At 36.6% G+C, this 24,773-nt stretch overlaps 1 protein-coding gene across 3 annotated transcripts in view; it reads left to right on the top strand.

Annotated features, from left to right (window-relative positions):
• The window catches only part of ATRNL1 (attractin like 1), a 520,884-nt gene that overhangs the window by 269,481 nt on the left and 226,630 nt on the right, over positions 1-24,773 (top strand). For all 3 annotated transcript variants that reach the window (XM_054832653.1, XM_054832656.1, XM_054832655.1), the window contains 2 exons: positions 2,471-2,532; positions 23,638-23,716. In XM_054832653.1, coding sequence (XP_054688628.1) covers positions 2,471-2,532; positions 23,638-23,716 — 141 coding nt within the window. The remainder of the gene's footprint in view (positions 1-2,470; positions 2,533-23,637; positions 23,717-24,773) is intronic.

Raw genomic sequence — 24,773 nt, 5'->3', positions numbered from 1 at the left:
ACAAGTAAGTTTTACAGACAGAAGTCCTTCCATAGGTTTGCAAACATGAATTCAAGCAAAAGGACATCACAATCGTCTTAAGTAGATGATTCGATTAATAGAAGGTGGAAAATGTAAAATCATTCTTTCTGTGTCTGTTTTTGTACAAAGGCAATCTATCCCATCTTGAACTTAGGGATATGCAAATCATATTTAATCATTAGTAGGCATCTAAAATCACTAAATTGTTATAAATCTGCCTATTTCATATTCACTGTGTGGTCAAAAAGAGAAATAAAGGCATTACAGTTTCTCAGAAAAAATTGATATGAAATGTTCCTGATATGATTGTGATCAGATAGCGGTTTCTGATTGCAGGACTTTCCCTCAAATGTAGTGGTTTCCAGACAAACTGACACTGTTAATGAATGCTGACACCTTGAATGAAAATAATTGGAGTAATGCAGAATGTAAATGCTCCTTCAACGAACAGCTTTTTAACAGGTCACAAAAGGTGAACTCTGTTGAAACTGGCATGGTTTTTTCTCTTTGTGTTAGTTCATCTCCTTAAGTATGATACTCTTAAAAAACATTCTGGAAAAGCCAGCAGTTAATGTGAATATTAAATATAATTTGAAGGGAATCCAGCCTGCATTTGAAATAAAGCTTGAATATAGAAAGCTTTTGTTTTTCATAAAAGGTATTCTTAAACAGTTGTTTATGCTCGGGATGCACTTTATATTGGGCCAAAGAAATCTTCAGATCTTTTCTCGGATTTTATCTTTTCTGTGTAAAATAAAGGTTACATTGGCATTAACAGGTACTGTGACAATTTTGACCACTGTAATTTCTCTGCAACTTTTTCATATTTTTACTCCCTAATCTCTCTTCATTTTGATACAGTATCCGTCATGACAGTAGTCTAAGTTAAAGTTTCTGAGAATTTAAAATTTCTGCTTATTTTGAACAAATGTGAAAACATTTGTGGAGTTCTTTTTCTCTCCTCCTTCCTTCCCCTGTGGTCTTCAGCTTCTTGTCTTTCCACAGGCTCCCTGGTCAGAATGTAGGCTTTGCCCTGATCCAAACACAGCCTCTACTTAAGCTAGGCACGTTTAGATTTCCTCTCTAGAGAGGAGGTAGATGATGGTGCTCAAGGAGTTTAGTACACTAAATTATATTCTGATTCATTTATCAGGTATCCTTCTCGATAATTTGGGCTGAGAAATTTGAAATATCTGCTTTCTGTACTGAATTGCAGAGCTCCTAGAATTGTTTGCATTGCTTGCAATTGTACCTTATTAGTGAAGATAAAGGAGAGATGATATTTTAGAGATATGTTTGCATGATGGTGGTCCCAATGCTTATTCCTGGAATTTTACATGCTGTTCCTTCCTTAGACTTTTAAGTGATCTCACCTGTGGTTAGCTGTGTTTAGTTGGCACAAGGCACAGTGACATCATTATAATACTAAAGTTTACATTGTAGCTTTGCCCTAAAATAAAAAAAAAAATTCTTGACTATCATGTTATCATTTCAAAAGTTCACAAGTCAGCGGTGAAAGGGCATCAGAGTAATTTGGTATAATTACTCATCGAGATCAGATCTTAAATGCACAAAGATCTCTAAAAACAAAAATTCTTTGAACAAGCTAGGAATATAGTTAGATAAACACTTCGTGCAATTCACAGAAGATTCTGTATATGTTCAGTTTGTTAATTATACACTGTGAAAAACTGAACAAGACAGGGACTCAAGGATATTTGTAGATATAACTTAAATACTAAGTACTGTTCTTAACATTAGCAAAAAGTAATTATAATAATAATTATAGACTCTATTGCATGCAAGTGTGAATGTCCGTCTGTGTGTATGTGCCGTCTTAGAGATAATTATTAAGTCTTTGTGAAAAATTACAGTCAGGAGTTGAACTAATGCATGTTCTGGTGAGGCTGTAAAAATGTAACCGAAAAGAATATTTGTTACCTTGTCTTTAAAGTAATTTGTTTTGAAACAGTTTGGTTTATTATGCACCAGATTTATATGGGCTTTTTAAAATATTATGCAATTAAAATGTTTTAAATACATTAATTTTAAGTGCAAGACGGTTTCTGTCATTTCTAAAACCTTGTTTCAGTGTTATTAAAATGGAGAATGGTGATAGCTAAAACAGTTGACTATAAAGAAGACAATTTATATCAATATGCTTTCTTAATATTTTGCATGTTGTTTTCATTGTTTATATCAAGCAAGTTTTACGTGGATATTTCTATTAACTTTGCTTCAGTAGAAAGACTATGTTCCATTGTTTGTATTTTGACACAGGCAGAGACATGGGAGTTAGTTGCTCATGTGACTTTATGGTAAATGCAGGTGTGTGCACACTAGACTGATATTACACTTGAAATTAATCATCCATGGAGCCATAAAGCCCTAGCCTAAAAAGAGCTGTTGACTCTGAAAATGTTGTAATTTACTTCTATTTTACTTGCAGATTGCCTTCTCGCAGCACAATACTATTATGGATCTGGTGCAGTTCTTTGTCACCTTCTTCAGGTAAATGGCTTTTTCTGTCTTCTGACTGCAATCATGCTGATTCTTTTCAAACAAACCGGTATCTTAACCAGCTTCTTAATCTGAAGAAATGCCTGCAAGGAAGCCTTTAAACTGTGTTCTCTAATTTGCACCAGTGGAGGATCCAGGCCATTGCCCTGTAACTGCAGGCAGCTCCTGGCATCCTTCATATATTTCATTTTCACTGGTGCAGTCTTCACACTTACTTCATAAAGATTAGCTAGATATGTACTCTATATTACAGCGATTAAGAGAAGCCAGCTATAGTCACTTAAACTAGTCATTTATGTGTGTGAATTTTTTGTAAATTCTTTGAAAGAATTATTAAAAATAATGGTTCTATTCAATAACTGGTTATTTTTAATAAAGCACTACTAATGCTTTCGTGTGTTAGAGATTAATTGTGAAAGGCGGTAGGTGATGCATGAGATTTGGTTGTGGCAGCAATGCAGGAATTGGCTTCAAGTGCAAACGGACAACTATTCTAGGATCGGAACAAAACTCCACTGAAAGACTTCTTAAAAGTTCAGCTGTCATATAAAGCGTCACAAACTTGAATATACAGGGATTAGTTATGGTGCTTAGAAATCTTGCTGTGAAGATATTCCCCAATAACCATGAAGTGTATGCAAAATGTGAACAGTGATAGACGAGTACGTTCATCAGACTTTCTGTATTTCTAGAACTGCCATGCATTTATTTCACAAGTTCGCAGTAGAGCTTTCCGCTTTGATCACTGTGCTCTGAGGACCTGTACCTGAAGAATTAGACTCTTAAATGCTGTGAACAGACCAACTTCTGTTAATTGCCGTCCCCAAAAAGGGGGCAGAAATGAGCAGACCCTGAAGTCTTCTGTACCCAATGTATTGACTAATGGAGAGTGGGTTAGTAGCTGATGCGAAGCATCCCATTTCTCCTCATTCACCTCAAGCAGAGCAATAAAATACTCATTGCCTAAAGGTCAGTCTATTAGTGTTTTGGGAGGTTGGTGTTTGGTTGTTTTGTTTCTTGGTTTGTTTGTTTTGTTGTTGGTTTTTTTTCTGGGAAGCCAGCAAGATCTAAAAAATAATGATGCTCATGCAAAAGTCAAGATGATAAACTCCTTTAGAGGAGAGCAAAGTCTGTCCAAGTACGGTAGAACAGAGGGACCCTGTGACAAATAGCAGACATAGACTAAAAGCAATATGTTTCTGCTCGGTGCCCTAATGCAGGCTTAGAAGTGGTCAACTATGGACTCTTCGATGGTGAAGCCATCTCTGTAGATACATTGCATTAGCTGTCCTGGTGTGATGGTCTATCTGATACAGTTTGTTCTGAGTAAATGCAAACTCACTGTGATCCTGATGAATGAAGATACCTGTCTTCTACTGGGAAGGCAAGGCCAATGTGATCCCCCTTACAAAAAGGTTGTACCACTGCCTTTGCCTCAGTCTAATTGTATGACCAAGGCTTTCAGCCAGCACTCAGTTCAGAAAGGGCTTGCAGCTATCTGCAGCGTGACGTTAATGATCAACCTTAGGAACCTTGTTGCAGATATATGTAAAGGATTCAGGAAACGCTGTGAGTAGTGCATTGCAGTAAACCAAGCAAGGTAAAAAATTTAATGACAAGGCACCCTCCAAAGGCACATACAAATCAGGCTAAGGTTTGATGGTTATGATGAGAAACAGAATGTTTATCAAAATATAATTTAAAATCTTTGTGAGGTTGTATGGTACTCTTCCTCAACTGAATCGGTATTAGGGTGTGTGTAGACATAGGCAGGATGTCTAGGAGCTGGAGCTCTCATATTGTGTTTCTAAGAAAAAAATAGGAACAGAAAGAATAGCGCACAGTAGGTTCACACTTTGCAAAGCAGAACCTGAGAGGAAAAAGGAAGGGAAGGGAGAAGAGAGGTGAGGCTCGAGTTGGTTCTGAACAAAACTACTGCATGAAAATAGTTATTTAGTTGCATTGTGTTCCCAAGGTGATTAACTCTGCTGGGAAGATTAGCCCAGGCCTATTGCTTGGCTAACCAGCTCTTTCCAAGACAGGAACCGGTACCTTCTGTGTGGTTTTTTTTTAGTGTTATGTCCCGAGGCATGGGGTTTCCACAGGTTTTAGAAGTCCATGTATTTTCTCATCACAGAACCAATACATTCACACATAATGTCATAGCGACACTCCCGACTCGTAACTGCAGCATCCTCACTGACATCAGAGCTTGCAAATGGTCAGTCCATGTAAATGATCCAAAGAAGAAACTATCAGGTTGTATGTCACTGAGCTAGTAGTTGCAACGTGTTGTAAATAAGTGTAGGAAAAATCCTTAGTGTGTCCTTTACAGAAAACCAGACTGAGAAATTTAGAAGAAAAAGTTTCCAGTCTAGACACCATTAAAACTTTCAGTAGTTATTAAATTGGATGTTGTTTCTACAGGATCACTAGTCTAAACAAGCTGCAGAATAATTCTAATAGGAAAATGTAGCAATAAGTAATTTATTTGTTTTTCACACTAGTAGACAGAGTTAGTCATACCCAAAGACAGTATCAATATGTCCTCTCAAAAGTGGTTGATAGTGTTCAAGCCTTTATTGGAAAACTGGGTTTCAACAGTTTGTAGCCTAACAAAATTATTTTAGTAAGTGCTGGTTTGTTTGGGTTTTTTTGTTTTGTTGGGTTTTTTTGTGGTTTGTTTTTTTGTTGGGTTTTTTCCCCCCCGTGGATGAGAATGCGGTATATTAAAGCAGTGGCAAATTATGTTGGTAACAGTAATAACCCAAGTCATATTTGTTAGGATTATTGACAGAGAAAATAATTGTGTTTAAAGACAATTTGAATGTGCTTGATAACAAAACATGTTTCAACCCGCTTTGATAAATGTGCATTTGCATTTCTCCCACCTAGTATTATATTTTTCATATTTCTGAGCACATGGTATAACCCTGTTCACCCTGGCCACCTAGCCAAACCAGCAAATAGGTTTATTTGACAATAACAGGTTTTTTTTTTTAAAAAACATTCAAAAGTATAGTTTAAAACTGTTCCTTTATAGGGTAAGTGTTCCAGAGTAAAAGATGCAATGCACATTTCACTGCTTCAGTCAGAAACATCAGACAAGCTTTTTTAGAATTTTCCCAATATATCAAGATCAACTATTATAAAAATAATGCTCTGTAAGGAATTTTTTTTAAAACTATACATAATAAAGTGCAAAAACCATTATTAGATCTGCAATTAATGTTTGATCTACCAAGGTACTGGTCTACATTCTAGAACAGAACAGTTATAGAAATGAAAGTTCTTTTGAAAAAGTAAGCAGAATATTACAGAAACTGTACTGCTCCAGATCATGATATTCATAAAAAAACCCCCCACAACCCACAAAAACCCCAAAACAAAACACCCCCACCCCCCCTATTTAATTTCATTCTTTTTATACTGGAAAGTTACATTTTATCTGCACCAGTACAGGTTAGGGGTTGACCTGCTGGGAAGCAGCGCTGTGGAGAGGGACCTGCAGTCCTGGTGGACAACAAGCTCTCCATCACCAGCAGCGTGCCCTCGTGGCCAAGAAGGCCAATGGTATTTTGGGGTATATTAAGAAGAGCGTGACCAGCAGGTCAAGGGAGGTTATCCCCGCCCTCTGCTCTGCCCTGGTGAGGCCACATATGGAGTACTGCGTCCAGTTCTGGGCTCCCCAGTTCAAGACAGACAGGGAACTACAGAAAAGTGTCCAGTGGAGCGCTATGAGGATGGTGAGGGGACTGGAGCATCTCTTTTATGAGGAAAGGCTGAGAGAGCTGGGTCTGTTTACTCAGGAGAAGAGAAGACTGAGAGGGGATCTTATCAATGCTTATAAATATCTAAAGGGTGGATGTCAAGAGAATGGGGCCAGGCTCTTCTCAATGGTGCCCAGTGACAGGACAAGGGATGAGGGGCACAAACTGGAACACTGGAAGTTCCATCTCAACATGAGGAAAAACTTCACTCTGAGGATGACAGAGCACTGGCACAGGTTGCCCAGAGAGGTTGGAGTCTCCTTCTCTGGAGAGATTCAAAACCTGCCTGGACATGATCCTGTGCAACCTGCTCTAGGTGAACCTGCTATAGGTTGGACTAGATGATCTCCAGAGGTCCCTTCCAACCCCTACCATTCTGTGATTCTGTGACCTACTGGTTCAGTAACCTTTTCTCTAAGAGGGGAAATGCAATCAGATCTGCAAGAGTAGTAACGGATTCCTAACAGTCTGGTAGAAACTGTGGCATCTGTGTTAGTTTAGTCAATGCTTTTTAGCTCATGCCTTGAAGACTTTTAGCTGTCACACAAATTTGAGTAGTGTGTGACTTTTTTTTTTCCACCTGCTTTGAAGCAGTACAGATCTCATTAGAAAATTTCACAGCCAGCAAATGTGAATGATCTTTCTTCTTATACTGAAGAAATTCAGTCCCCACAGTTAAAGAAATTCTGTTCCTGTATAACGCTGACTGGTAAAACACTCAATAAGCTACAGCCTGGTTGTTGGTTGTTTTTGGGTTTTTTTCCTAAAATGTAAGTGATAAAGAACTTTTCAGTGTTTTCAAGTCTTACATGAATATATTGTTTTAGCTGAGTAGGTGGCCAGGACATTTTAGGTATTTCATAATGGTATATGAAGTATCTTTAGTTTCTGAAAACATATTTACTTTTTCTTTAGATCATATTTTATCATGCATAAAAATTGACAAAGTTCAAAATTTGTTAGTTTTTATTATATGCTGTTTGACTAAATGCGTAACTGAGAGCTAAGAAACTCTCTGGCTAAACTTGCTTCTGAATAAAATTATAGTTAAGTATTTCTAACAGTACTCACACATTTTTCAGAAACCTTTTTGTATCAAGAATCTGAAGCAGGAGTTCTGGCAAGAGATGTTGTTTTGTCACATAGGCAACCATGAAATCGATACAGGTGGCAGAGGTTAGCTATGAGTATTTTTGTGATACGTAATGATATGTAACTGCTACTGTCATAACTATTTTTTAAAAGCCCATTTCAAATACATAATGCCAACCACTAACTAATTGGGCACTTTCTCTGAGCGTACATCTTCATGCTCTCAGAACGATTCCTTCCTTTGCCTCTGGTTTAGCTCTTGGGGTGGAATTGCCAACTGGTGGATTTTATGACTGGTTGGAACAGTACATGTTAGTCACTTCTATAACATCTCTCCTTACTATCATGAATTACAGAATTTCCAATTTGTAATAAGTAGAATGATATTAAGAAATATGGATACTTTAAAATTTTGAAAATCCTTCTTTTGTGTGTGTTTTAAGAAATTCTATGAAAAATTATGGTCATTTAGGATCAGGGGTACAATCTTTCTGACAAATCGTTCTGTGAGCACGACGAGTGAGAGATTACAATATTCAAAATATACCCAGTGTTTATTGCAGGAGGCAGGGATGGGCATTCAGGTTAGGACGAGGACTAGTAGCATTGCAGCAGTTACTGAAGAACCAGATTTATCACCCCCGTATGTGTGACTGTGTGCAAAAATGTCAAAACAGTCATTTCAGTTGTGTTTCACGTAGTAGGAGTGGATGGCTGCGTTTCAGCGGGTTGTGTCAGAGCTCCCCAGAGCTTTGGTACCTGAATCTGCCATTCTTGGCGTAAATTTGCAACGAGTGAATTCCTTCTCTTTACTGGCATCCTTTGGTGTATCTGCTGACTTCAGGTTTTATTTTGGTTAAAATAAGGGATCATAAATGAATGATAGATTTTGGCATGCTTTGCTTTATGAGATCAAATGTTGATCTCTGTAAGAAAGACATAACGCAGTGTGTCAGGATCAGATCACGTCCACCATGGCTGGGTTCTCAGGAAATGCAGAACTCTTATAAATCTAAATTAGAATATTTTCTGGTAACATGAAAATCAAGTTATCTTAGCAAAATGGATTTTACATTTGGGGCTAGAATAAAATTGATTTTTACTTAGTGATGCATTAAACAGTTTTCACCTCACTTAGAAGCAAATAGTTGTCTGACTTCCACTGGGACAAGCATGTCTATACTGCAGTGGGCAATCTGAGTTGTTTTCTTTTTTTGTTTAAAATGTTTGTTTTGAATTGTGGAATGTAGTTTTGTGACTTCCACTCTCTGAATCACCTGGAAACTTTGTCATCACTGTAGAGTTATTTGATACATTCATATTACCTGAGATGGCAGCCAATTGTTATTGGCCTGCAGGCAAAGGAGATTCCCCAGGACCACTGGATCAGTTGGTCTTCAAAACAACGGATGAGTCATTTAATCCCTTGGTGAACAGAGCTGTTTTCCATTATTTCGTTCTGGTTTTTCTTCTTTCTGTGTTCATTCTCTGAGTCATTTGGAAGTGCATACGAGTGCACTAGCACTTGCCGTATTTTGATTTCAGCATATACTGTTCCTCAAACAAAATAGTTGCTCAGCTTGATATCTGAAGGTGGCCTATGTACTTGCTCGATATACAGCAGATATGGGCTTTTCCTTCCTTCAAGTAGGTGCATTTAAAATTCTGTACTTCTCACTTGCTATGTGTATCAAATGCAGTGAGAGCTGTTCGTTGTGCCTGGCGAAGTGCTTAATCCCAGATTCTGCTCAGGTCATAATAACTAGAAATAAGTTCTGGAGTTGCTTAAGTGCAGAAGGGAGTTGTAGGGTGAAGGTTTGGATGACAGTAATAGGATTTGAAACATTTCTTTTCTTTTTTTTCTCTAGTCTTTGTTAGAAAAAAAAAAAAAGTCTTAAATTGCACTCTGCATTGTGTATGATGCTGTAGCCTAGCACTCCGAAAGACATTTTGTCACTACTTCTGCTTTTCTAAAATCTCGTTGGAATCAAAGCTGCCACTTACGTAGTAGTGTTCACCGCAGAGGTCTCAGAAGGTGGCACCTGAAATATACTTCCCAAGACTCCTGAAGAATGTATGTCTTTTTTTGAAGACTCTACTTTGCAGGCTCCCTTACTCTGAGACGGTTCTGTAATGTTCTCCTTTCAGGGATGCATCTTTTTACAGCTGCTTTGTATTTTGTTTCCTAAGAAGCGTCATAGATAATTCCTATTGTGTTTGTGTTTTGATTCCCTACATTTTCTATTGTATTTTCTTTAAATCCGATTAGTCAATTTTTTTCTTAGACTAAACCAACGTTGGCGCTCACAGCTATTTGTCTTCCAGAGTGCTTAATCCTGGTCACTTTTTTATGAAACTCCAGTCCACCATAATTTAAACAAAAGAACTAGAACAGGTTTTCATCTGTGATAAATGGACTTGAAATTTTGCTTTTGTCATTTTAATTCAAAAGAGAAGCAATTCTGTCTTCTGATGACAGGGTATATGTACCAATTGCAAAGTTAACTGCAGAAGTTTGTTTCCAGATGTAAGTGTATAGTGAAGTGGGGCGAAAGCTGGTGAAGAAAAATTATGACAAAAAATAAAGGAAGTAAAAAAATATTAGGGTTTTCCTTTAGGCAATAATGTCATTGTCCATTATAGCAAGTGACAAGCAGCTTTCTCAAGCAGTCTGCCAGTCTGTCTTTGCAGATGCAGTCGGCATGGCATGCTGTGAAGTGAGTGACATCGAAGAAATGAGCAATCTGTTTATGGCAGTAGAGAAATATTCAGGGTCCTTGTGTTCAGCTGTAATAACTCATAGAAAGAGAGCAAAGAGAGTGCTAGACTGTGTGGTATGCTGCGGATTTCATTGATACTAAAACATTAAATCTAATTATTACTTTTGAGAAGAGACATCTGAAATCAAAGGAATTCATCTAATGAGCTTTTTAAATAGAATATTAATAAAAATATTGCAGGAAAATTTCCTAGTACCAAATGAAGCATTTTCTGTGGAAGATTTTGGGTGTTTTTATTTATTTATTGGGGTTCAAGACAGGGAGGGATACATTTTGTCAATAAGAATCAAAATTATGGAAACACCGCTCTGGACTCCAAAAGCTGCACTAAAATTACACATTAAAAAGTAGTTAACAGCATCTATTTAAATTTTTAAACTTGTATTTAATCTGCATATGTGGCCCAATTATGTTCTATATCGTAATTGTTTTTCTATGTTTTCAATACTTTTTGCAATATTTTAGGAAAACACTCTATAGTTTCAAAATGATATTTCTTTCCTTACATGTCTTGAGTCTTTTCAGTCAGAATTCTAAATATCAGGTTGAGGAGTATCAGGGGTTTTGTATTCTTTACACAGTACAATTACAGAAAAATAACGATGCTTCTTTGGCTAGGAAATCTAAAAATTCCTACTCTATCTTCAGGAAAATTTCATGTTAATAGGGCTGTTAATAAGGAGAATTATGACTATTTTACACCTACCACTTCAAATATATTTCCCTCTTTGGAAGAGGTATTGGAAATGTTACATAATAAAGGAAAAGTCCTTTAACAATGTATTAAATTTCTTTATTATATTCGAGTCTAATATGCTGAACAATGCTGACATGGCTGGGTGAGTTTCTAAATGTATTTTATTTTTCTCTGATTTATTATCAGAGGATAACATCTGCACTAGAGAAACATTGCAGTGAAAGAGAAGAATGAGGGGAAAGCATAAAAGAAATTATTGAAATAATATGAGTCTTTTGGTTTGGAAAGCTGATGAAATGCGGCAATGGTTGGCAGTCCTTCTTCCTCAAATTCACTAATTGACCGTGATTGCAATAAATGAGTCTTTTCCCTCTCCCTCAATTTTAAATCTTAAATTAGTATGAATCAGCAAAATCATTGCAAAAAAGCATGAGGTGAAAATGAGTTAAAAGCACAAATATTTTGAAATAGGAACAATATATTCAATTTCCAATTCTTCTTGAATGTTACTGCAGAAAATATTAAATTCTGTATTTCATAATTTGTCTGCAAATCTAATGGACATATTTTATTTTATTTTTTTCTTTTTAGATCTGGGGGTTTTATATACAACATCACTTGTTGAGAGAAATATAGAGCATTTCACCCATGAAGGGCAAAACCATAAAATTATATGAAATATGAAAGTATTTTCCATGAGTAAAAGAAACATAATCACACTTTATGGGTGTGATGTTCTATTTATTCTATGGAGATTAATTTCAGTTTATGTTAGATTAAGTCCCTTTGCTTGTAAATCTTCTTTATTTGCTGCTTCAAAGAGGTGAAAAGAAGAACTGCTGAGAGTTAAAGTTCACATCTAGAGCTTTATTGTGTAATATATTTCAGAATCCTTTTAAATGGTTCACTTTTGTTTGATATTGTATTGGCAGAATGAAATGTGAATGTTGGTCTTCCAAATAGCATCCTGATGTACACTATATCCATTTTGCCTTTTTAGTTGTATATAAAGACTGTTCATATAATTGATCATTCATTCATGCTTTACTATAGTAGCTTCTGGTATGGCTTGTGGTATATTTAATATGAAAAGACAGTTTTATGTATATATACATGAATTATGTCTGTAGGAAAATATAAATATAGAATACGTACGTGTGAATTTATACATTATATAGTTACTTTTAAATCATTATTTTATTTGGTACAGTTATTTAACACCCCCCCACACACACATTATCTATAACATTTTGGCACATGTACATAATGAAAAAAACAATAGGGTTTGGTTTTTTTATAATTATTTTCCTGCAAATAACAAATTCTCTGCTCAAACACATTTCTTTCTTCCTTACCTTCAAGAAGTATTTTGATGTTTCATTGCACAGCAAAGACCAATAAACCCAGGCAGTTGTCAGAGATGATTTTAAACTATTATAGGAGTTTATGCCTCAGGAGATGAAGGATTAAGTTGGTTTTCTACATTCAATATATATTAATAAACGATTTTATGCAGACGTGGTATCTGTTCTTACTAATGAGCTAATATGTATTATATTGGTATTTCATTGATGCTGCTTACTTTAAAATGTAATTTATATAAAATGCAGTTGACACCGTTGTTACTTTAATCTCTCTGTTTTCGGTTAAGCATTCAGACCTTAAATTGTGAAGCTTTATTAATAACATTATTGAAGTTTTAGTTCATTATTTTACTTAATTTTGTCCCTCTTCTTCAACAAAATAATTTTGTTTACATTTTTAATAGTAATTTTAAATGTGCTCCTCTAGAGACCTCTTACAGTGCGCTTTTGGCAGCATACTGTTTTTTTTAAGGCTCGTTTCCCTTTCTTGTATTTCTGTTAACTTCAGCAGAGCAGTCCAAATGTTCTGTGCGACAACAGTCAGTGGTCCTGGGAACACCAGTCAGAAAGCTCCATGGCACAGGGCTACCGCTTTAAGTTGCCCAAGACCTTTATTTTGGCTCCTCTGCAATGCTACAGATCTCCACTGCCAAAACCAGTCTCAAAACAGAAAAGTTGCTACCATCACAAACACTTACCACAGCCCCCAGAAGGCAACAAGCATCTTTTACTGCAATAAATCTTCGTTACTTCCGAAACAAGTCACACTCTACATGCAAAAGAGCTGGAGCATCTCAGCCTGTGCATCTAATCCTTTGTTTATAATTTGTGGTGTGTACAAAGCATGCATGGTCCTACCAAGTGTCAGTGTTTGGGTGACTCAGTCCATGAACGCCTACCGTGAATACTGAGCTGCCCTATTCTGTATAGGTGTTCTGGGTAGAACTACTGGAGTAGAGGCAGCTCATACACTTTTCTTTGATTTTTTTGTTGTTATTTATATTGCTATTTATCTAAGCAGTAGAACAACCACATTCTATAACTCTATTCTTCTCCCATCAAACCTACATAATTTTATTTTATATTTATATATATAAAATATATATTCACATATATATTTCACACAGGTATACTTAATTTTTTTTTGAGTGGAGTCGCAGTGTACATACATAAGTGGTCCAGATAGCTGTGGTGCAAACTTCTCAGGTATTTTAGAAAATAGTGTTATTGGGATAATTCATGCCTTGTGGAAGTAATAGTGAGCTTGGATCACACATCTCCATCCTTACTTTTTGATTGTTGTTTCGCTGGGAAGCTAAAGATGCCCTGATCATTAGTTAGTGAGAATTCCTCAAAAAAGAAAAAAGGTATCAACTATGCAACAGAATCCAGCTGCAGCGGATCGGTGGTATCATCTCATGATCACAGTCAGGTCAGAGTTGTTCAGGAAGTACCTAAAATCTAGTGCTACCGTTGTGGATTTGGGATAAATTGTTTAATTTGAGATTTCAGAAGATTGAGCCTGTAGCCATATAGGAGGTATTTCTTAACGGGGCTTTCCTTTGAATACTTTTTGGGATATAGCTGTAACACAGGTCATACGCTAAAAGAAATGATGGCTCAGATACTTGCTAGGGGATATGAAATTCCACACCCTCCTCAGTACAACTGATTCAAAACTGTTATGTCAAGTTCTGAGATTTAAGCACTCTGTGTCATTTTTTAAAAAAAAATCACTTAAGGATTTTTGCTCATGTGTATGTGTGCCTCCTGTAGTGGCCAGTGTAGCGATGCAGTTATGTGGTATCTTTAAAGCTAGGCTGTGTCTGAGATTTTATTAGGGGTGTCTTCTTTAAAGTCAGTTACAATATCCCTGTGTTTTCCAGGTATTTTTCTTCATAAGACTAGGCAATAAGATTTTTTCTGAGGAATTCCTTTACAATCTTCCTGCCACAGTCAATAACAGTCCTCCAAGATAGAAATAAATTTTCATCTTCATATGCATCTACTCTGTGGGAAATGAAATTCTGTAGAAAGATCTGTTATGCTGATCTGCCAGACTTCTCCTTGGCTCATAAAACCATCTAATCTCTCTGATTCTAATGTAGGGACAAACAGGAATTTTTTTATGTGGGAGTTGAGTCCCCGCCTAGCCCATTTTCTCTGAAAATATTTCATTTATACAGCTTGGGATCAGCAATGATCAATGTCTCATTTGCCAGGGAAGGAGAATGTGTTGACATACTTTCTGAACTGAAATTTTACTCAACAGCCCAATTACTCAGTCCGTGGCTCCATCTCAGCCTTTCTTCTTCCTTCCTTTTTATTTTATTCTAAGTGAGATAAGTACCAGTTACATCTGTTCCCAAGCAGAAGTATGCAGTTTGTGTGTGATTCTGAGACACAGATGTTATGAAAATAAGAATTATAGTATTTTCCCACACCAGGAGTGGGAAATTCTTTAGATGTGGTCTCCTGTTCTCCTCAGTTAAAAGGACTGATCTGATACTGGTGGAAATCTTCACAAAGGTTTGAGTCTGCACTGATAATACTTGATAGGCGTTAGGCTGGCGAAGAACACTATGTTGAAATACAGGAATCTGAAATCATTGAAACCTATAAACTACTTCTTCTTCTTCTTTTTTTTTTTTTTAATACATGGTAAATACTCAAATAAATAGAAAAGCTTATACCATTTAATAGTTGAGTTTATTCTGAATTCTGATCCCTATTGTATACACCGTCAGCCTTTTCTCACCTTAGAATAACCATGTATTAATGTTTTCTATACCTGCAGAGCTGTTCATGGCAATTACTTTGCTGTGTGGACTGCAGGAAAGGATATACAGATTTCCTATTGCCATCTTTAAGAAGTTTTGCATGTATTAAGTAAAAATGCTTTCCGTTGACTCTCCATGTATGAATGTATTTTTTAATCCATGAGCTAAGGTATTTCCATTATGCCCTTTTAATGTTTGTAGATCTTCATTTAAACCCTTGGTCAGTAATTTTATGAACTTTATCTCTGTGCAGATGTCATTCCTGTTAATCAGTCATGACATAGTAAAACAAATCTAATGTGGATATCCTCTACCTTGCATTCTTGCCATAGAGTTCTGCCTGGGAGGACCAAATTAGTAGAAGGCAATATATACTTCTCTTTAACTGTTATTCTTTTTTTTATGAGGTAGGTAGTTGTGGACATGTGAGAAATGAATTTTAGGGGCAATTATGTGACTTTCATGAGACACTTCATGCAAGATTTATGTATGGGAATATCGGGGTTTTCAAGAATGCATCCAAATATAGCATTTTAATCACTGTCATCTGGATAAAAAAAATTATCCATGTAATTAGTTTCAAATGAACTTGAAAGGTGTTGCTTAACTTGTGTAAATTCCATCTGAGACACAAATAAATAAATACAAATTTGCAGTTAAATGATTTTTGGAAATACTTGAAGTTTTAAATACCATCGTAGATAATTTACTTCATATTCTGACATTTCTTTCACTTTCCAGTTTGGAAAGTGTGAACTGAGGGCTTGAACCCTTTATATGGTTTTAAGATTAGAAGGTTCACAGTTGAGTTAAATTTCCTTTGGGTTCATGGGGAAACAGTGGGGAAAAAGTTGGAGCTCAGGAGCTATTGCTTTATTGAAACAGCAGAGGCAGGATAAATCTGACTCAGAATGGGACATAGATCTAGGCTGATGGAAAAAAGCCCTGCCATATTTAAGTATGTACAACAACAAAATATGCGTAGCTGAAGAGGGAAAGGTTGCCCAGGTATTAGCTGATCATCGGTTCCAGAAAACGGAGTGTGGGGTGCAGCCAGCGCATGGACCTGCTGGTACCGGTAGTACAAGAGTAAGAGGAGGACATTCCTGAACCACCTGACGGTAATGCTGGCTTGGGGGCTGTCACTGCCTGTGGCAGCCAGAGCTCCCCTGGGCCAGGAGACAAGCACTACTGGTGGATTTAGCTCCACGGCGTCAGCCAAGATTGATTTCCCTGACCCTACACACGGCATTACTATGGACTGGGAGCTGCATAGCCTACTCCATTGTTAGCCAAGACCACTTTCCCTCTAGGTCTTCGCACGTTTTAATTTGGAACCGTAACACTTCATTCCCAGAATCATTCAGAATTGCTAGTCATTGAAATATTCCTAGTTATAACAGTGTTTGTAAAACTGTGTGATTCAGAGCAATTTAATTAATCATTAAAAACATTAAAAAAATTTCTACTGCTCTCATACATATCAGACTCCTAATATTATGTTTACAGTGCTTTGTACTTCAGATAATCCTGTTGAAATCTTTGGAGCTGCTTGTCATGTGTATATTAGTTAACACGAGTAAGGAAGGCTGAACCTAGCACATCATAATCATAAACACGGTGTTCTTGTCAAGTACAATGAGAGAAATCAATTGCTGTGACAATAATTGCTATTTGAAATAATGTTTTTTTTTAAAAAAATTGTTAATTTATTTTTGAGTTGTGCTTGCTTTATAACATATCAATTAAAATGTGCTCTATTTGCCAATAAAAAGATAGTAAATAATATGTCAGTAAAATAGTTCTTAGAAAAACGTATACGTGATCTCTTAGGAAACTTTTGCAATATTCATTTAAAAACATTAACTTAGATATGAGACTTGTTTTCTTTGCATGTATCTATATTAAAAAGGTTTTAGTCATCAGGATTTTTACTGAATGCTATTATTTTTTGTTCATGTTTTAAACCCCCATAGTTAGTATGAAAGAGAAACTTTAACACAGTGCGGGGTCACTGTTAAGATTGCTGTTTAGTGAAAGGTGCATTTTTGTGCTCTTGGCGAGGAAAGTGAGATTAAGGGGCATGAGATTTGTGGATCCAGAGGGATATTTATCGTCTCGCTCAGCGCAGCAGGGTTCAAGTAATTAAGCACTAGTTGCCTTGATGGCTCAACTCCTATTTTCAAAAAAACCCACTTGGGTGGAGCTTTTAAAATAGGTGTAAGTACACATATGTGGGCAGTCAGTGAGAGTGCTATGCACCTAAATAACTTTATGAAAGTAATCTTTGGGTGCTTACGTCTCTATTAGTAAGCAGTGGGGTGAATAAGAGATCATCTGTTGAGTAAAGTAGTGGTGAGGACCTGACATCCACACTATATGCATCTTGTCATTTTTTTGCTTTGGACTAGCTCTAGTTTGGACTGAAAAGCCCATTTGTCGGACTGAAAGCCCATTTGTGTCTGGAATGTACGTTGCACGTCCAAAGGTGGGCTTAACCGGGGATGGTTTAGGGACTCTCTACCACACTCAGCCGTGTGGAGCTGCTGAACTTTGTCCCCTGTCGTAAGATGAGTAAACATGACCGGTGCTTGAAGTAGGATCCCACACAATTTTTAATTTTAATAGAATTAAAAGTATACCACATTTAAGGTAGTTTGAAAAAGTGTTTGCTTTCACCCAATATGGAAATTTATACTGAATTATTATGGAAATTAGAGGCTTAAGTAAAATCGTAGAAACAACAGCTATTCATGCATGAATGTTTATATGCATTTTTGGACATTTTAATTTCTCTTTGCATGTTAAATAATAAGAGAATGAGAAAAGCAATAGCAAAGGATGGAACATTTTGTTTTGTTCTGTTTACCTTCCATTTACAATATTGGTCCTTGAAATATTTATATTTAATTCATGCAATAGTTCCTTTTATATCACTGCAAAAATAAGTCAATTATTTCATTTTAAAAAAGATACTCTTTTGATACAATATGTATCAACTTAGAGGCATTAATATGTAATTAAAAAAAAAAAAGGAATTCTGTAGTGTTTTTATAATGCATTCATGGAGCTTAAGGCACAATTCTTAATTCATCTACTCCAACCACGCTGACCACAGATTTTCCGCTGTATTTATCCCTGTAATTTGAGATTGTTTAAAGGTGATCTATGGGTTTTGTTTTAATTTGCAGATACCAAGCAGCAACACGTCCACTAATTCCCTTTACGGTTTGTGATAGATAGATGCATTGAAAAACTACTTATGCAGGCAGCAGTTATTCCTTGCAGTTTTCCTTTTGTGTGTTCTGTTAAATCAGTATTTCTCTTCTCATACCACCCAGAGTCCTTCTGGGAAGATCATATGTCAAGCCTAGACCTTACTGCTAGATCTTGTTCTATTGCAGCCCTTCCATGGCTGCTTCCATCTGCTGCATTGGACATAAACTACCTCTATTCAGGGCTTCCTCTTCAGCTCATCTGTTCTCTAATTGTTTACTGTCTCCTCGTGCTAAGATGATAACTTTCAGTCAGCCTGTAATACACGCTCGGTGATGAATTGCTTGTTTTCAAGCATGCTTTTTTTAGTGTTTGTTCCACGTGGTTTGAAGGGGCAACAGTGCAAAGCTATGTCATTATCTTGTGGCAGATCATTTCTTAGTTCTAGAGACTACAAAATCCTGATGATGCTTGGACTGCTGTGGTGTTAAGTGTGTCTTAGCATGATAATTGTCTTATTGGAAAGATTTACATTCGTAAGTGCAGAAAGTCATTCACTCTATCTGTACTGTGGGTCAGCGTTTCACAAGCCATCTGCATTGCAAAGGCATCTATCTGTGTATTCAGATGTCATTCAGAGTCTCAACTACTGAGTCGGAAATGGTGCACCAAATCTATGACCATGTGGATGAGTCTGTGTAAGCACATTAATTTTTTTGTACTCCCTGTTTACCATTCATCCATTTTCTGTATCTTAGATTATCTGGTCATTGCAGCATAGTCAAATCTTGTTTTTTCAGTATATCTAACATTATTTTATGATATAGTAAATAAATCATGTGAGTTTAATTCAAATGTGTCTGCTTCTAGCCGTTGTTTCTTACCATGTGTTTCTGTGCTAGATGAATGAGCGCCTTGATATTTTCTCCCCATCGAAACTCGTACACACTGTAGGCAAGTCACCACTTGATCTTTTTGAAAAGTGAAATGATTGAATTTGTTAATTAACTGTCAGTAAAAGATTTTCTCCAATCTTTGAATATTTTTTTACTCTCCTCTCTATTCTTTCCATGTTTCCAACCTCCTTTAAAAAAAATGCAAATACCAGAATTTCAAGAACAAGTCTGATAGTATCTGTTTTGACAATAGGTTGTAGAGTGATAAATTCATCTCCCAAGTACTGCTTACTACTGCACACTTGACTATTTAAGGTTGTTTAAACCCTTTTTGTTTCAGCATCCCAGCAGCAATCCGTAGTGAGTTGGACATTTACACTGATCTCTAGGTTATTTTGGGAATTATTTTGTTCCAAGGGGAATCATGGAATCATAGAATCATAGAACCTTAAGGTTGGAAAAGACCTCTAAGATCAAGTCCAACCGTCAACCCACCACCACCATGTCTACTAAACTATGTCCTGAAGTATGAGGCCTGGATTCCTTGCCCTTGTGAATGCAGCCGAGCAGGCGTTATGTTTAAAAACAATAAAAAAATTTGCTGAAATAGGTGCAATTGACCACTTGGCACACTGTATGATTTCTTTGTCCTCATTACCATTAACCAATTTTTTTCAGTCTTTGTGTCATGTATAGATCTCTTAGCTATTATCAGTCTCATCAAAACTGACTGGATCTGATACTCTGGGAACCTTGCAAATCTGTCTTGAAATTTCCTTTCCTGATGTTGGCCCCTTTCTGACAATTTCTTTTTGAGCTGTCAGCTGGCCAATTTTTAATTCATTTATTTTGCACAGCACTGATCTCTGTTTTGCCATGCTATTTGTGTTTGTGTTTTCTTTTACATTTCTGTCTTAAGGAGCTAAGAAGTATCCTGGGGGATTGGAGAGCATCAATCTATACTTGTCCTGCTGTTATACTGTTTCCCTATGATGTTAATGTCTTTATCATGTCTCCTTTCAACCCCCTGTTGTTTCAAAACCAAAAAGAGCTTATTTCTACTACCATTCCATTCCCCTAGCCAAGCTGACTGTACTCCTTTATACCTTTTAAGTTCGACTTTGTGTTTTTGAGATGAGATGATGGGTGCTTCAAGTTACCAACATACTATAGATTTATGCGCTGGCAGCCCAATACTTTCTGTTTTGTTCTTTATTCCTTTTCTAATCTCTCCTAACATCCTATTTGCTGTTTTGACTGCCGCTAAACATTCAGTTGATATGTTCAAAGAACTATCTGCAATGACTTCAAGACCATTTTCTTGAGTGGTAATGGCTAATTTAGAACCTATCATTGTGTATTTGTAGCTAGAGTGGGTTTTTTTTCTTGTGCACATTGCCTTCAGTTCATCGGCACTGAATTTCATTCTCTTATTTTATTGCCAAGTCACTCAATATTGTGAGATCCTTTGCAGTCAGCTTTAATTTTTATTGCCCTAAATAAACCAAGGCTATTATCGCACCACAGCCTGGAACCAGGTTAGTTTGACAAAATCTATTTTCCATGTCTGTCTTCTCTTCGTTAACATGAATTTTGATATTTTTTTCTCCTGATTATTTGTAGTAAAAAAGAACAGAGAAGAAAGTAAAATATTTCATGTTTACTTGTGAAGAAACACTTGTTTCTGATTTTGACTTTGCACACAAGCCAAATAATGTTTTGACTGACAACAGGACAATTCAATGTGTGACCCAGCTCCATTGACGTGTAGAGCACAGAAGCAATGTGGCTAAAGTTTTTCAGCCAAAACTCTCAAGTGTTTTTTTTTTTTTTTTTTTCTACTACTAGCTTAAGAGAATTATTCAAGAAATTAATAAATGTGAAGGACACAATTTTCTAGGGAAAGAGATTCAGTTCCTGGTCATAATGAAGCAGTCGCACAGTGCAGGACTCTCTTAGTTTCTTGTGTCCGGCTCTCTTGAACGTATTCATCTTTTCAAATTCCAACTTTGAGTTCATAATTTTAAACAGAGTTGCTGATATTTTCCTAATTCAGTGGGTTTTTTTGAAAGACTGAAGAGGAGGAGAGGAGCAAGTGAGATTGCTTACCCTTACTTCATGCACAGCATGCTAATTTATAGCAACATGTACTCCGATGCTGCCCCTAAGCTTCTGTTGCAGTTACTAGCTAGACAGTACAATATATGGTAGGGAAAACCTACTGTGTACTGTAGTATGCTATTTCTGGGAAATAGTATTTGTAAGCACCTATTGGTTGAAAAATCTTAAAAGATGTTGCTGCAAAACTGGATTTATTCTGGTGGTCAGTGGGTGTTTTTTGTTCTGCTTTTCCCTAGACACCAAATATAAATTCACAGTCAACTTGTGCTTGCTTTCAAAGGAGACTGGAGAAAGGGAGCCTGCCAAAGATAAATTTTAAAAAGTGAAATCAGTGCATCAACTGCAGTGATGCATTAAGCAAAACAGTGATCATTCTCTGATGATCAGTTTCTGTCATAACATTCTTTGTGCTACTTTGATATTTTGTCGTACAAAACTCTTAAGGGAAATACTTCTAGTAAGAAATACTGTGTTAGTAAAGTGGTATATCAATTAAAATGTTCTTACTGCGTTGGTTCATTTCAGTGAAGACCCATGTAGAAAGATGATTTACACTAAGATTCATTAAAGTGTAAGGTTGAGATTTCTCTTCTGAATTCCCTAAGGTTCTTGAACTAGCACTTGCCCTCTCACATCCTTTTATTACAGATCATTGACTCTTCCAAGAATTTTCTGTTGGCAGAATGGTTCTTAGATCCATTGATCAGAACCAATCAAAATTCCAACTATCTTTGTTTTTTAAAGGATCTGTGCCAAAAACAATAAAAGCTCAACGCAGTATTTAACATGGCCCTACAAGGAGAAAGGGAGAATATATCTTCCTTTCCATAAAAATCCCTAAGTCCCAAAGAGCATTAAAGAACTGCTAAACAAATGCTGGTGGTTGACATTGGCTGTTAAGAGGAAAGTCAAACTTTGCATCTAGAAACAGATCCTTTAACCATTTTTTCCTTTCAGGTTTGGAACAATCAGCCTTCTTGGAGCTAAACAGACAGAATTAAGTCTCAAGTAAAAAAAGAGCTGTTAATTTTAATTGAGCACTCTATGCCCAAACCACTTAATATATTTGGTACTTTTCGTTTTCAAACTTGGCCTCACTCTGGCAGGCTTTCTCAAGGGTGTTCAAAGAAGAAATTGATAAAAAAGAATTTTGAAAGCCTGTAGTGAAAAGAGTTTTAAGTAAATAAGATGCTGATAGAAAGTCAGATTGATTTGTATTACTTTAACCATCAAGGAAAGCTTGTGTTATGGAGACTGACTTTCCAACATACTCAGAGCAATGATACTTTTTGTCGTCAAATATTCCGCGGTACAGTTGATTCTGTTGCTTGCAGACCAAGGAATGATTGGGTGCTTTCATTCCATTACCTTAATAGTGACATTAAACTATGGTTGCCATAAACAGGTTTCTAATAGTCTCAGTGTTATGGATAAATATTGAATGCCATGAGCTGTTACTTCTGAAGATGTATCTTCTGGGTCATAATTTCAGTTCTGTTTACAGAATGATACAGGGAAACATTAGTATTAACTGCATGGATAATGATTGTATTTTGCATTTATGCACAGTACTTTTATTAAAAACTTAAAAGATCTTCTGATTGCTTACATTAGGTGTCAACTTTAGAATCCTTTTGTTAGTATCCAGAAATTCACTAAAAGAGATTTAGAGTTCAATGATTTTTCTACGAAAATCCTTTCTGGACTAAATTTTACGACTACAAAAATATTGGAGCAAGAGAGAAGGCCTATGCTCTGATTGTGAACTGCAGAAGTTTAATAATGTTGATTTTTATTTTTTTTTTTCTCCTGTTGTGTCTTTGGACTGTAACATAGTGATGTTCTTTCAGATGTTTTCCCTGGACGATTCACTATAGAAATACTCAATTTGATAAAACAGACCTATTGTCACGTGCAAACCTGGTTTCTCAAACTAATTATACTCCCTGCATAGTTACCTTTCCTTCATCCCAGGAAATTACTCAGAATTTACAAACTGAGAGAAGTATAAATTGGTACAATTTTTTTGATATAGTTCATCCACTTTTTACATCTGCTAAGTGTGGAACATGCAGTGCGTACTTGTTGAGACCGTTGTGGGTATGTGGATGGTTGTAATGAAGCTTATCCCATGCTAATGGAGACAGTAATAGCATTTTATGGAGACAGCCACGGTATCAGAGGTGTGCATTCTTTTTTGACTTTGAACGTGGATGGTTGACTGTTGTTTGTCATCCTGGTGGAGTTTAGTTTTCCTCTATATTTTGGGGTTCTTTTCAACGCTTAAATGTATTTTCATTACTTTTGATACCCTAAAAACATAAGCTTTTTCAGACCATTATGTTACAATTACTTTTTGTTTGTTTGTTTGTAATTGCAGTTGTTTCTTATCCTTACTGCTGGTAGCCGCTGTCGTTTGGAAAATCAAACAAACCTGTTGGGCTTCTCGACGGAGAGAGGTATCAATAACTTTAAGATTATTGTGGTAGCTTTATCTTTCAGAATAAATTGAGACCTTTAATGAACAATCACACCTCCACACTCTCCTGTGTACACAATTTAAATATCCCTCTAAACATTTTTTTTTTTACCCTGGGCTTTTTGTGGTGAAGAAGAAAACCTTGTTTCTTCCTCCTGTCAAAAAATAAAGAAAATGCATAACTAGGTTGCAGAAAGCTAAATTTTCTTTATGGTGGAATATATAGAATAGGAATAGGTGTAGGATAGAATTTCTGTGGAAGGGGCGTACAAGGATCATCTAGCCTGACCACTTCAGGGCTGACCAAGTTAAAGCATGTTATTAAGACCATTGTCCAAATGCCAGTGAAACAGTGCCAGGCCTGAGGTACTGACCACCTCTCTAGGAAGCCTGTTCCAGTGTTTGACCACCCTCTCAGCAAAGAAATGCTTCCTAATGTCAAGTCTGAACGTCCCCTGGTGCAGCTTTGAACCATTCCCATGTGTCCTGTCACTGGATCCCAGGGAGAAGAGCTCAGCACCTCCCTCTCCACCTCCCCTCCTCAGGAAGCTGTAGAGAGCCATGACGTCACCCCTCAGCCTCCTTTTCTCCAAACTAGACAACCTCAGTGTCCTCAGCTGCTCCTCACAGGACATTCCTTCCAGCCCTGTCACCAGCTTTGTTGTGCTCCTCTGCACACATGCAAGTACCTGAACATTCTTCTTAAATCGTGGGGCCCAGACCTACACTACAAGGTGAGGCTGCACCAACGCTGATTACAGCAGGATAATCCCCTCTTTTGACTGACTGGTTATACTGTGTTGAATGCATCCCAGTATTCTCAATAGTCTCAAAATAGTAGTGCAAAAACATTGGTAAGTTGAGTGAACACAGAGGATCATAGTGTAGCATCTCAGCCTTTCTAGGAAGCTGTTTGATGCTGTGACTTAGTCTGTATTGTTATCAACAGTCATCGGAACATATAGTAGGAGACAACCCTCTTGACAAAGAGTTTATGCTTTCTTCTTTTTTTCTTCTTTTTTGTTTCTATTTTTTTA

Source organism: Grus americana, chromosome 7 (assembly GCF_028858705.1).
Source record: "Grus americana isolate bGruAme1 chromosome 7, bGruAme1.mat, whole genome shotgun sequence".
NCBI classification, from domain to species: domain Eukaryota; kingdom Metazoa; phylum Chordata; class Aves; order Gruiformes; family Gruidae; genus Grus; species Grus americana.
This window is presented reverse-complemented; position numbering and strand designations above follow the sequence as displayed.